The 13663-nt window shown below is 42.9% G+C and overlaps 2 protein-coding genes across 2 annotated transcripts; one reads left to right on the forward strand and one right to left on the reverse strand.

The window, feature by feature from the left end:
* Positions 1-355: 355 nt before the first annotated feature.
* On the reverse strand, positions 356-3003 carry birc5a (baculoviral IAP repeat containing 5a). The gene is made up of 4 exons (XM_054599282.1): positions 2790-3003; positions 1991-2100; positions 840-957; positions 356-603 (listed from the first exon to the last, which is right to left on the reverse strand). Exons 1-4 carry the CDS (start codon positions 2895-2897, stop codon positions 511-513), a joined length of 429 nt encoding a protein of 142 aa, XP_054455257.1. The 5' UTR covers positions 2898-3003; the 3' UTR covers positions 356-510.
* Positions 3004-3394: 391 nt separating this feature from the next.
* On the forward strand, positions 3395-8044 carry faap100 (FA core complex associated protein 100). The gene is made up of 8 exons (XM_054599208.1): positions 3395-3679; positions 3795-3913; positions 4061-4929; positions 5467-5623; positions 5707-6622; positions 6708-6830; positions 7213-7299; positions 7486-8044. Exons 1-8 carry the CDS (start codon positions 3524-3526, stop codon positions 7615-7617), a joined length of 2559 nt encoding a protein of 852 aa, XP_054455183.1. The 5' UTR covers positions 3395-3523; the 3' UTR covers positions 7618-8044.
* Positions 8045-13663: the final 5619 nt, after the last annotated feature.

A 13663-nucleotide genomic window follows, 5' to 3' on the forward strand; every position in this document is an offset into this window, starting at 1 on the left:
TTACTGAGCCGCAGCTTCTTCTGTCTGGGAGGGACTTCAATATTAGGGAGGCGTTTAAAAACCGTGAAAGGATCAAATAAAAGAATACAGCCAGCTGCGCTATAACAAAGAGAGTTAGATTAAGGATAATATATTTAAAAATTGTATACCGATTTGGTAAAACGAGCACCATTGGAAAGATCAAGCCAAGAATATCATCACCAAAGTTTCATAGGATAATAAAGCCAGACATTTTGAGTTGTATGGGCTGTACAGCTTTCCTCTTGTTGGATTCATACATTTTCAGATTCACCTAGATTATAGACATTATTACATTTCTCATGTGAATCCCCTCCCCTCAAATAATGAATAAGGATAACAGGAAATAACAAGTTTAATGAATAAAAACAGATAGCATGACAACAGAAAAGGTTAAAAGGTGAAGATATATAGGAAACATGGAAATAAGTTCAGTAAGAAACAGTCAGCCAGCAATTCATTTCTCTCTTTCAATCTGCATCTATTATCGTGTCACTCTTCGCCCATGGCTGTCTTGATGATATCCGCTCTTCTCAATTTGGCTGCCTCTTCAAACTTTGTGATGGCCTCGTTACAGGATTTGTTCTGTGGATGGAGGAAATCAAATCTGGATGAGACATAATGTTCTCACAGGAAACTGGTAACATTTTGTAGATGTTAATCTTGCTGTGCAATCAATTCTCATTTACTCTGTAAGAAAAAACAAAAGGATTGAAAAAGAATGTTTGCGGCCAAATAGTTTGATCAAACAATCAATTCATTAAATGATGTATTATGCAAGTCAGTAATTTGAAATGTATGGAGCGCCCTGAACAACGTACAATGATGAACTTGTGCCTCTCCTTCTGTAGTTTGAAGAATTCCTCCACAGTCAGCTCCTCTACTTTCTTCTTCAGGGCCATGAATTGGCAGGATGGTGAATGAGATGTGTGCTCCTTCCTACCAACAAAACAAAGTGGAAGAATGAGGGGGAGCTCGCTCTCTAATCCCATAGTATGACATCTTCTAAAGAACTCTGTAACACACAAATTATTTCCTTATGGTTTCTGCTTAGAAATGTACAGTCCATTTACCAATACAAGTCTGATTGCTGTGGAGAAGACAGCTGGTAAAACACTAAAATATACACACCATATATTGTTAAGTTCACCAACAGTGATTTCAAAGTAATGGTGCCATTTTAATGACCATGAATATAAATCAAATATTTATGCGGTCAGAGAGTTTATGCCTGAAGTGCTGATTCATCAGTCAAGAACACTGCAAAATTATGTAACACACAAAGGAGGAAAGTCTTGGGAATTATAACAAAATTTACAACAAGGAAAAATGTTGCTTGGAAACAGAACAGAAGTTAAAAAGGACATATGCATTGCAATCTGTTAAACTACAGCCTTGAAAATGCATGTTGAGAGATTTTAGGTTAGGCTTTGGCATGTTTTTAATATTAAAATTGTATAGTACTTTGGGTTTTTTTGTCCATGACTTCTATCACTGCATCTCCCACACAGTAACATTCTGTTAGCGGTCAGCCAAAGAGGGTGAGTGTCCCAGGGTCAAGAGAGCTGCCTCAAAATGTGTTTATGGGAAATCATTTGGTGCTCGTTTACACATATATATGGCCAGTCAGTTTCAAAGTTTTTAAAAGGTAATGCGCAGATTTTACACATTTGAGTTCAGTTTATTCACCATGTGGAGTACAACATAAACTGCATACTGATCAAATTATTTAACTTTACAGCCTACTTTATTATTTTTCTATATGGTTTTATAATTTTCTTGTGCCATTGCTTGCCTGTGCTACTTGTCTTTTTACCCTGCTGAGTCATATAATATTTCTTACTAAATCAAAATTACACTAAAAAGAAAAATAAGATGACTTTAAATTGATAAAAAAAAAAGAAGCTGCATAAATCTCCTGCTCATTTATTGGTATTTCTGACTCATGAGCCTAGGGATGTGATGATCTTACTCTGGGTCATCCTCTGGCTCCCAGCCCTCCAGCTCTTTGAGGCAGAAGAAACACATCGCGATGTCTGGGCTGTTCCCTGAAGGAGTGTGGATGAAGCCAGCTTTGGCCATCTGGAGAAACAAATGAACAGACAGACCACATGAGATTTTGTGTAGTTTAATATGCTGGAAGGATAAATTGACTAACAGAAAATAAATTAACAACCACTTAATTGTTCAATAAAGATTTTATTACTAAGCAAAAACTGTGCTCAACTGAAACAATAAGCAGAATAACAGTAGATCCACAGAACATATATCAATTAACTAATAATGAATGAACTACTTTGATAATTGATTGATTCAGTTATTTTTCAGTAAAAATGATCTTTGAAGATTCACCTTGGGCTCTGGGTTTACATGATGGCCATTTTTACAGTTGTCTGACATTATATAGAAGAAATGATAATTGATTAAAATCAATCCATAATGAAAATAATAGTTTTAGTTCAGGTTCCAGGTTGTCAGTTATGCTTTTAACTTTTAAGATGTGAGGATTTGCTTCTCTTTTTTAGTTTTATGTCATTGCAAATGAAGCATGTTTGAGCCCTGGGAAACTGTCTTTAGTAATTTAGTAACATTAATCTATCCTTTGAAACGTTACTTTTGTGACAGAGCAGTCTATATACAGTTAATATCTAGACTGATTACCTACAGCACCTATCTCATCTAATGTCGGTGTCCTTGCTTTAGCTGCAGCTAGCTGTTTGTTGTGCTAGCTAGAGGCCGTGCAGCCAAAGTCTGAACCGTTTCAAACTCACGTTCTCCGGGGTACACGAACAGTCCTCGTCAAAGGGCCACCCCGCGAAAGTTTTCAGCCTGTTCTCATAAAAATACATTTTGATATCCTCTTCGTTTAACGGCTCCATTGTAATTCGCGCAAATAAAGAGGAGTGCTCTTTAGCTTAAAACAGTGTGTCACCGCCACCTAAAGGGTCCGAGCTACAGGGTGTTTTCAAATTTCGCCTAATGTTCGTTTCGAGTATTCTCATTGGCCGATGCAGATCACGTGGGTCGCGTAGTTTCTTCTTCGTGGATCACACCAGCCACACTGTCATGGCAACGCTCAGGTACGCCCCCCAGTGTTCTCGGCTGCGCGCAACTGTTACGGTGAACTTTTACCGGAGCTGACACAAAAAAAACCACCAGTCGACCCATTTTTTTTTTAATAAAAATGTTTTTCAAAGAATAAATAACACAGTCCCATCCTCTAGCCTTCTACCCTGTTTCCAGAAATAAGTATAAACACCAAACCCACATCCACTCCCTGATATCAGCCTTCCGTCTATCAGTCATGGGTAATGTAGTTCTCGGCTCTGATTGGTCTAAACCGCGACGCGCCTGATTTTGTGAGGTGGTCCCGGCATCCCAACCTCTGTCAACAACCGGTGCAGAAGTAGCTCTCCCAGTTCAGCCGCAAATGTCCTATCTAACTACCTACTAATGTCACATATACAGACTAGTCCGTTTCTTCTTCTTCTTCGGTGCTTTGGCTATGGAAAGACGGTGTGCTGTTGAGACTTGGGCAGAGTTTGGCTTCTCAGGAGCATCATGCACACCGAGGCTCAGGTCTGGTTTTGGTACAGATGTGTTCCTCTGCACTGGCAACGACGAGGTCTATGTCTTCAGTTCTCAGGAGAGAAAACTCACGGTAAATAAGTCACACTGTGCACTGATCGGGCGTCCCAAGTACACTACAAAGCTAGCTCATGACTTAAGATGTCTACATTTTCTTTGTTTGACTGTGATATGTTGTATTATTGCAGGCTGTCATCGAGTGTCCTGATCCTGTGACTGACCTGGTTGAGAGTCATGACAAGCAGTTCCTCTATGTAGCCTGTAGAAGCGGAGTTTATTGTGTCAGTTCACAATTTCTGACATCCAGGTATGAGCCCTTATGTAGAGGGTCGAATATTTAGTTCCTTGAGTGCATTTAAAGTCCAAGTCCATGACAAAATGCCCATTTTTACTATAAATGGTTATATTTAATCCTGTCAATGCCTCTAATTTATGTGACCTTTCACCTCTGCAGGGCTAAAAGCTCCCCAGCTGATGCATCCTCCAGTCCAGCTGTACTGAAAATGTCCAATGAGTTTCTTGCGGTTGCAGGAGAAGGAGTGTTATCGCTGCTCCTCGTCGGCTCTGTACTCCTGACTCTTTCTCAGAGAGACAGGTCCTGGATTTTGACTTTGTACAGATCCTCAAACTACGAGATGCTCAGTTCATTCAGTCTACCACATGTCTCAGGAGTTGAGGCAAAGACAAGAATAGGAAGGTGCCCTCTGCTGGTTTGTGTCCATTCTAGTGCTGCAGCACCAATATCTTCCCCCTCCGGTTCTTCACTGGAGGCCACTGTAAGTGGCGGTCACTTATGCCTCGAGCCGGTCCTCTTCAAACTTCTGTTTGGGATTGACGCCGCCCTCGCCAAGTCACCAGTCATCCTATGTGGTCTGCCGGATGGGCGCCTGTGTTTTCTTCCTCTGCGTCCCCCAGGATCCCGGCTCAGAGTCCTTCACAGCCTTGAGCAGCCAATCGTATTCTTTGGAGCATCTGGTGTCATGGAAACTGGTCCAGGACACGCACAGTGTTTGGTGGCAGTGGGTGAACATGGGAGAGTGGTGCTGATACAATCAGACAAGGGAGGGTCAGAGGGAGGAGGCAACAGGACTGTTTTTATTGAGGTGTGTGTACCGGGGCCTGTGATGTGTGGCTGTGTGGATAAAAAGCGTCTTTACTACAGCACCGGCTCAGACCTGCTGGTACTGGATCTATCATCTGAGAAAGAAGGCCATGGAAAGGATGTAGAGACACCCAGAACGCCAGACGCTGCCCTCCAAAGCCCCACTAGTTTAAACGTGTGTAGAGTGGTCGCCTTGGCTGAACCTTCATGCAACACTGCAGGTAAGCAGGTCTAGCACAGAGGTGTTGACTTTACAAATGCCAACCATAGAACAAATTCCCTCTGGCAGCTACTGCTTTCAGTTAACACCACAACTGTATATAAATGAACTTGCAGACAATTGAAAAATGTGTGTAAGTTAAGCATTAGAAAAGGTATTGTTTAGTTAGGTGTCAAGTGTGTTCAGTTGCATGTGATTCAGCGGCTAATCAGCAACTTTATTAATGCAAAAAAAAAAACTTAATTAATTGGATCCTTTTCACAGGGGTCAGTGGGATTTTGACAGCAAATTATTGAGAAAATAAGGGTGCAATAATATTCACAGTGATTGATTTGATCTAGTTCTCTGCATGTTAGTTGACTGTCTTGCAGTAGAGAAATTGTTAGAAACTATGACTAATCTCTTTATGCTGTTAAATTTTGCATCAAGATGGGAATTAAGTCTACAGCAGGTAGTGATCCTGCTTTCCATTTAACGTGGGACTCTGAAGTCTTAAGACTAAACAGTTTTTTCTTTCTTAATTGCTTTTACATACAAGGGGGAGTTCAGCTGCTGGGACTGACTGTTAGAGGGCAGCTCCAGAGGATTACCTTACCTGTGGGAAGAGAGGATGCAAGTTTGCCCAAGGTGCCTTCCACGGAGGGGGGTGGCAGCGTCAGGGACCTCCTGTCTGCTATCGGGGACGTCTGTGAAAGGTATAACCAACACAGTAGACGTTCGTTGTAGTTAATATTATGTTTCTGTTGGTATAAATGTGATTTTCCTTGTTTTATTTTAGAGCGTCAGTGCTCAAAACTGCCATCAAATCCAAAAACCAATTACTGAGGCACCTGAATCAGTTGCTCAACATCAGCTTCCTGCTGATTGCCAGCACAAATACTGAAGAGCATCTTCCCGTCCAGGAGAAGCCGATCAGATGTCACGCCATCGCCAGCTGGAGCAGATTACTTCAAAAAGACTCCCTGAACCTGACATGCGTCCTGGATAATTCAAGTCCTTATGTGTTGGAACGAGGATGGACGCTGAGCATCGCTGTATTTCCTTTGTCATGTCCTCCCAGTGCAGGAGGGGAGAGCTCCTCCACAAATTTTTCATTCCCGTTCCACAATCTCCATCCAGGTGAGACGTTAGAAGTAACGCTGCCCCTAGCAGTTGCCGGTGAAACATCCTTCCCCGTGACAGTGAGCTGCTCGCTCATCTTCTCACTCACCGGTCTCCTGGGTGAGGAGGCCGCAAACCTTCCTGGTCTGCAGAGTAGTTGTGTCAGTTTGCCCTTGAACACACTGACAGTGGATTGGCTGCACGCCCTGCAGGTAACCAGTCCCATCGGTACGCATAGAAAGGCCTCATCTCAGTCCAACAACACCACAGATACAATCCAAGCTTTTTTAAGATCACGCCGGATTGGCTGCAGTGGAAGAGGAGAGGGAGGAGAGACTGAGCGAGAGCAGCATTCAGCAAGTGTTCGAGTGTCGTCAGAGTTGCTGAGGGACACATTATTGTTGAAAAGCTCAGATTTGGACGCTCAGGGGCGCTCAGACTTTGCTCCTCAAAATGTGGGCCTTTCTCTGTTGGAATGGCTGTTGTCTGAAGGTCCTGCAGGCGTCACAGCGGGACGCAAGATTGCACTGAGCGGCTCAGTGGTCCACGCGCTAGATCCAAACGGACACGCAGTCAAACTGACCGCGAAAGAGGTAAAGAATGATCAAACGTTATATTGATAAAGGTTTATTTTATCTTGTTTTATTTCAATGAAAGTGTTGCTCCTCTGTTCTTTAGGTAAATGTAGGGGAGGAGAGCACGGGGAAGGAGGAGTCCCTGACCGCATTGGAGGTTCAGGTTGAGAGCTCATCTATAGCAGCAGTGTGTGGACTGCATCATGCTGTGCTGCGCCGGATACAGGTACAAACACACATCTTCAGAGAAACTTACAGTGGCGTGAGTTTTGTCAGACATTTGTAACTTTTTTAGTCTTTTTTTGTTTTACACCGACTCAATGTTTTTTTTTTTTTTGAGGATAAATCTGGTTTCTAAAATCTGCTAGTTTAGTTAATTGCCAGTCTTTCACAAGTTAACCCAACCGATTACTGGAATAACTAAGTGATACAATCAAACATGTTAGTTGTGTCGTGCTAATTTGGAACGTATGTGAAAGAAACCTAAATCATTCCCTAACACGATCACAATGATTCGAATGGAGCTGCAACTAGACAGCACAACTACCTCTGACTGTTCTGGACTGATGCCAGTTCAGATACATTGTCCGCTCTGTTTCCTCACACAGGCTCTGCTGCAGTCGGCTCCTGAGAGGGCTGCTTCTACAAAGAGGATCCAGAGTTTAGGTTTAAGACAGGCTCTGCAGCGGGCCGAGGTAAGACCTATATGAACTACGTTTTGTTTATTTTGTCTTTTTTCCATCTGTGATTGTTTCTTTGACATTATCCACTTTTGAGTGCATCTGAAGCTGTAAATTGTATTTTGGAGCTTAAAGGTAGAAATGACATATTTGGTGATGTTTAAATCTTAATTATCTTGGTGGCATTTCTTTGTTATTCAGCGCCTTTTGCAGCAGATCCAGCAAAGTCGAATCTCAGGGGCCTTCGGTGTGGGCGTGTCCACGGGGCAGATGACCCAATCACTTCTCAGCGTTTACAAAGAACTCAGAGAAAACCCTCTCCTTATAATTTAACACCTTTTTTTCTGCTGAGCCCACGCAGCTGCCCTCGACCTATTCCAATGTTATGTTAACTGTCTTTGCAGCTGATGCATGAGAAATAATGTCCATCACCCAAGTCTTTTGCTTCAACTCAACCTCACTGTACAAACCAGGATATTCAACTCAAGGTGACTGTAGAGCTCAGGTGGAATAAAAATATCTGCAATTACGGTCTAAATGGGTAAACTTTGTCACGCAGCCGGTTGAAGGTCGCAGTTTCAGAATATATATAAGTGTCAGACATGTAGGTGTAACATTGACACATGACATGACGTCTTGTATAATAGCTGTTTTTGAACAATTGCACACATTTCCAAGAAGTTTTGTAGATTGCAGGGGTTTGATGATGTAATGCTGATGGCCAAAAAGAATTAAAAAAGTAAGTCAATTAATTTGACAAGACAAGACAGAAGGGGTCCGTGATTTTTGTATCTGCAATGGAGTATTTGTACATTGAGGAAAACATCTTCCACCATTGGATTTTGTGATGTTAGTCCAGTTAGACTTTAAGCATAGATGGATCACTTAACGGGCCTACTGCACACATGCCCCCTGGCTTTCATCTTTAAAAATGTCACTCAAAGAGACTCAAAAAGACCACAAAGACATATACAACGACTACAAAGAGACACAAAAAGAATATGAGGAGACCAAAACAACTACAAAGAGATGCAAAACAACTGCAAAAAGATTCCCTAAGATCATGAAATAGTGAAAACAACCACAAATAGACACAAAGCAACAACAATGACACTCAAAATGTCTACAAAAAGTCTGTGTGTCTTGCTCCTATGAAGGAGCGGTGGTTGGGCCTTTTCCATGTCTGTGCCTGTTGTCTCATAAACCACCCATGACTGTAAACCACAGGTTCCCAACTTTAATTTTGGCTTGTTAGCCATAAAAATTACTGATGACTCCATAATCATATGGACATGCCCCGAGTATGGATGTGTTTGTAGAGCAGTTCAACCAAAGAGCATTGTTTTTCCTTCTCAGACTGTATCATTTGAAGGTTATTTTGTATTATTGACGTCTAGGATGCTTGCACACCTGTAGTTCAGTTAATTTGGGCAGGACCCAGGTTAAAGATTATACATTGTTGTATTTTAGTTTTGGTCCGGTTCAAGTTCACTCAGACGTTTTACCAACAAACCATGAGGAGGAAACAAGAAGATATACAGAAATTTGATTTGACCACGTGTGTAGGAGCCATATTAAATGTGCTTTATTTTCGTGTAATTTTACCCCGTGCCACTAGGGGGCTGTGTGGTTCAGTTGACCTCGGGTCAGCAGAGTGAGGCATTTAACCTGATTGAACCTGATCACAGGTGGTTGTTGATGGGGAAGCAAACAGTTTTTCGACTGTGCCCGTGTGACCGTGTCCCCGTGTGTTAATGCATCTTAGTTTAGTGAGGAATTCGGGTTTATTGTTTTGTTACATGTATTTTGAGTTAGAATTATTGCGGCTGTGTATTATTGGAAGGAAAATAAACCAGCAAAATAAACTGAACTGTCTTCGTTTTTGCGGTAATTGGAGCGCGCTGGGCGCACGTCGGAAACTATAAACGGAATCAACAACCAGTACTACTAAGTTTAGGGCTTAGTCAGTACATTTAGGTCGAAAAACTGCTTCGATTTGGAGAACGTTCACCAAGAGGACGCCGACTTGTTACATTGTGGATTAACGTCTTCTTTGGAAACCACGGATGTGAGGGAGGGCGGTGCACTATCGCCCACTATGGGCCAGCCGCCCCTGTGTTTGGAGTTGCCGATCGCTAACGGAGCTGGAGCTACCGGAGTGAGCTACGGGTCAGCGACAGCATCATCTCACCGGGACATCATTCATCAAAGCCGGCCAACGCTCGATTGGGGTATGTGTGGATCAGCGCTGATATGAATGGCCATGGTAATTTGTGTGCACACATTCGCGTAAACCCAATGCATTGGTAGCAGACTCGCAACCGACTAAAAATAACTTTCTCGTCGAGACGAGTTGTTTGCGCAACACAAACTATTTTGCGGACTAATAAAGCCAACTGACTTTGTCGTCATTATGGCTGAAGAGGGAACAGGCCAACTGGGCCTTGAGACTGAGCTTGCGGGTGCAGAGGTAAAATCTGTAACTGAAAAACGTGTGGGTAAATTAACACATAAAGCTTTGTTGGAAAAAATAAGCTTTTTAGAAAAGGAAAGAAAGTCTAACTTTGGTAAACTGTCTAAAGTAAAACAATCTATTCTTAAATTCATGGGTGATAAAGAACATGTGAATAAGGTTGAAAATGAGTTAACCGTTTTTATGAGTTGTGTAACACAATACAGCAGGTGCATGCATCTTTATTGGGTTTATTGCCTGCTGAGGAAGCAAGCAAACATGAAATATGGTACCAAGCTAAAATGTTGAATGTAAAGGAGTTTCTTGTGGGTACAAATCAATGGTTGTCTGACACTGCTGCTTGTCCAGCTACTAAAGTGGGTGATGATCATGATGATGAGGTTAATGATGATTTGCTGGGTCAAACTGAACAATCTCAAACTGTCCAAAGTGAAAATGAGATTGGACCTCAAGACAGCATTTCAAATGTGCAGTCAAGGCACCATGGCTCAAACAGATCGTCAAGTAGCAGATTCTCCACTTCATCAGCCAGATGCAGGGCAGAGGCGGAACAGGCCGCACTCTTGGCCCGAGCTGCTGCTTTAAAGGCTAAACATGCTTTGGAGGAGCAGGAACTTCTCTGGAGGAGAAAAAGGGAGAAGCTTGAGCTGGACACTGAGATAGCTGCCACTTCTGCTAAGCTAGCAGTGCTACAGATGGGGAGCGTCCATTCAAGGCAATCTGATGGAATGGCTTCCTACTTCAGAAAAGGGGCTAGATCTAAGCTCACCTCTCTCAATCCACAGGCCTCAATATATGTGGCTCCACCCGCACAGCAGCGTGAATCTTTACCACAACAATGCAATGCTGAAACTTCAATCGTTTCAGCATCTTTGTCCATGCATTTTGCATCACAACCACAGCCAACTGTCAGTCATGGCTCTCAACTGCCTCACTTGCAATCAATGCCAACATTCAGTCAAAGCTTTCAACCCACTCTAGGCCAACAAGTGCAGCAACCCCTGCAAGACCAAAATCAGACAGCAGGTCTTTACAATCTGCTGCAACAACAGAATGACATAACGGCTCTCCTTGTTCAAATGCAAACATCACATCTGCTGCCGCGCAGAGAAATTCCAACTTATGATGGAGACCCTTTGCAGTTCAACACATTTATGAGGGCATTTGAGCACTGCGTGGAAGCAAAGACTGGCTGTAAAGGAGACTGTTTGTACTATCTCGAACAATTCACTAGGGGGCAGCCTAGAGATATTGTACGCAGCTGCCTTCACATGACTGCAGACAAAGGATTTGCTGTCGCTAAAAGGTTACTAAAGGAGCACTTTGGAAATGAGTTCAAAATAACAGCGGCCTACATGGAAAAGGTCACAGGATGGACAAGCATCAAAGCTGAAGACACCAAAGCGCTCAAAGCTTATGGGCTTTTCCTCCGTGAGTGTTCCAACGCTATGGAAGATCTTCAATATTTGGAGGAACTTAACATGCCAGCGAACATGAAGATTCTTAGTCAGAAGCTTCCGTATAAACTAAGAGACAAGTGGAGAGCAAAGGCATGTGACGTACTGGAGAAAACTGGTCGAAGGGCACGATTCTCAGACCTTGTCAAGTTCATTGAGTGCCAGGTCAGAATCATTTCAGATCCAGTCTTTGGTGATATACAGGACACTTCACCTGTGCTCAAAGGAGCTACAAAAGTGAGCAAGATACAGGTGACGCCACAGCTGAGAAGAAACAGCTTTGCAACACAGGTGGTCATTGAGGATGGATATAAAGCAGACACTCACAGGAATGAGGACGGATGCAGCAGACCAGATGGTGACCAGAGGGAAAAGGCTCTCGGCAAAGTGACCACCTTCACTAAAACTACTTCTGTCTTCTGCCAGTATTGTGCTGCTGGTGGTCATGTTTTAGATCAATGTTTTAAACTGGGAAGAAAACCACACAGGGAGAAACTGGACTATCTAAAGGAGAAAGGTCTGTGTTTCAGTTGTTTGTGCACAGGACACTTGAGCAGGAATTGCGACAGGCGCATCACTTGCAAAAAGTGCAACCGAACGCACCCCAGTGTTTTGCACATTGAAGAGAAAGAAAGGGTTTCTTCAAAGGATGAGAAGAACAGTGAGCGGTCAAAAACATCTGAGAGCCGCACAACATCCTCCGCTTGTGGTCTTACAGGGGCTGGCCACTGCAATGGTATTCTTCCCATTTTGCCTGTTAAGGTGAAGTGCGCAAAGGGAAACAGGGTTATTGAAACCTACGCTTTTCTGGACCCAGGGAGTACAGGAACTTTCTGCACCAGGAAGCTTGTCGACAGGTTGAACATGGAAGGACGCAAATTCAAAATTCATATCCGCACCTTGGGCCATAACAACTCAATAGAAAGTTCTATCGTTGACAGTCTGGAGATTTCCGGATTGTCTGGTGAGAGCTTCTATCCACTTCCCAAAGTGTTTACCCAGAAAGAAATGCCCGTCTCTACAGCCAACATAATCAGTGAAAGGGAGCTGAGAAAATGGCATTATTTAGACAATGTAAACATTCAACACATAAACGCTGACGTGGATCTGTTAATTGGCACAAACGCCTCCAAGTTGATGGAGCCTTGGGAGGTCATTAACAGTCGTGAAGGTGAAGATGGACCCTACGCGATCAGAACCCTACTGGGGTGGGTAATAAATGGCCCGTTAGGGGGAAGTGACGACTGTGGAAGTGACCACCCTTCATTTTGTGCAAATAGAATTGCCATTGACCATATTGAAGAACTGTTAATTAGCCAATATAACTATGACTTCAATGACCGAGCTTCTGCAGAACAGGAAGAACTTGAGAGATTGGTGGAGGAAATAAGAGGAGGCTTGAGGAACAAGAAAGGAGGCTAAGAGAGGATGAGGAAATTATTAAGAAAGAGGAGGAGGAGAAGGCTAGGAAGGAAAAGGAAGCTATGCTCAACAATCGCCCCATCACAAGGCTATCTGAGGACCCTAACGACCTTTTGACGCCAAACCATCTGCTGCTACTCAAAGGAAAACCAGTTCTCCCACCGGGACTGTTCGACAAAAGGGATGTTTATGCTAGGAGAAGATGGAAACAAACCCAGTACATCTCGGATCTCTTTTGGAAGAGGTGGATCCGTGAGTACCTCCCGCTTTTACAGGAGCGTCAAAAATGGAACCAGGAGAAGGAGTTTTGTTCCTGGAGACCTAGTCATGGTTGCAGACTCCACAGCACCACGTGGGTCATGGATGCTAGGAAGAGTTCTGGAAACCTTCCCTGATAAAAGAGGTCTAGTACGTGTGGTTCGTTTAAAAACCAAAAAAAAAAAAAAAATCATTGAACGACCGATAACCAAAATATGCTTGTTTAATGAAGCTAAGGAATAATTGGTTCCCATTTAAAAATGAGCTTTATATACACATATATATTTTAATTTTTATTTATTTTTTTTGGTATTCATGGCTCATTTAAAATTGTTGGTGTAATTGCTCTAGCAGACGCAATTAGGGGCTGGTGTGTAGGAGCCATATTAAATGTGCTTTATTTTCGTGTAATTTTACCCCGTGCCACTAGGGGGCTGTGTGGTTCAGTTGACCTCGGGTCAGCAGAGTGAGGCATTTAACCTGATTGAACCTGATCACAGGTGTTGTTGATGGGGAAGCAAACAGTTTTTCGACTGTGCCCGTGTGCCCGTGTCCCCGTGTGTTAATGCATCTTAGTTTAGTGAGGAATTCGGGTTTATTGTTTTGTTACATGTATTTTGAGTTAGAATTATTGCGGCTGTGTATTATTGGAAGGAAAATAAACCAGCAAAATAAACTGAACTGTCTTCGTTTTTGCGGTAATTGGAGCGCGCTGGGCGCACGTCGGAAACTATAAACGGAATCAACAACCAGTACTACTAAGTTTAGG

Source organism: Anoplopoma fimbria, chromosome 5, assembly GCF_027596085.1.
Source record: "Anoplopoma fimbria isolate UVic2021 breed Golden Eagle Sablefish chromosome 5, Afim_UVic_2022, whole genome shotgun sequence".
In the NCBI taxonomy this organism is placed as follows: domain Eukaryota; kingdom Metazoa; phylum Chordata; class Actinopteri; order Perciformes; family Anoplopomatidae; genus Anoplopoma; species Anoplopoma fimbria.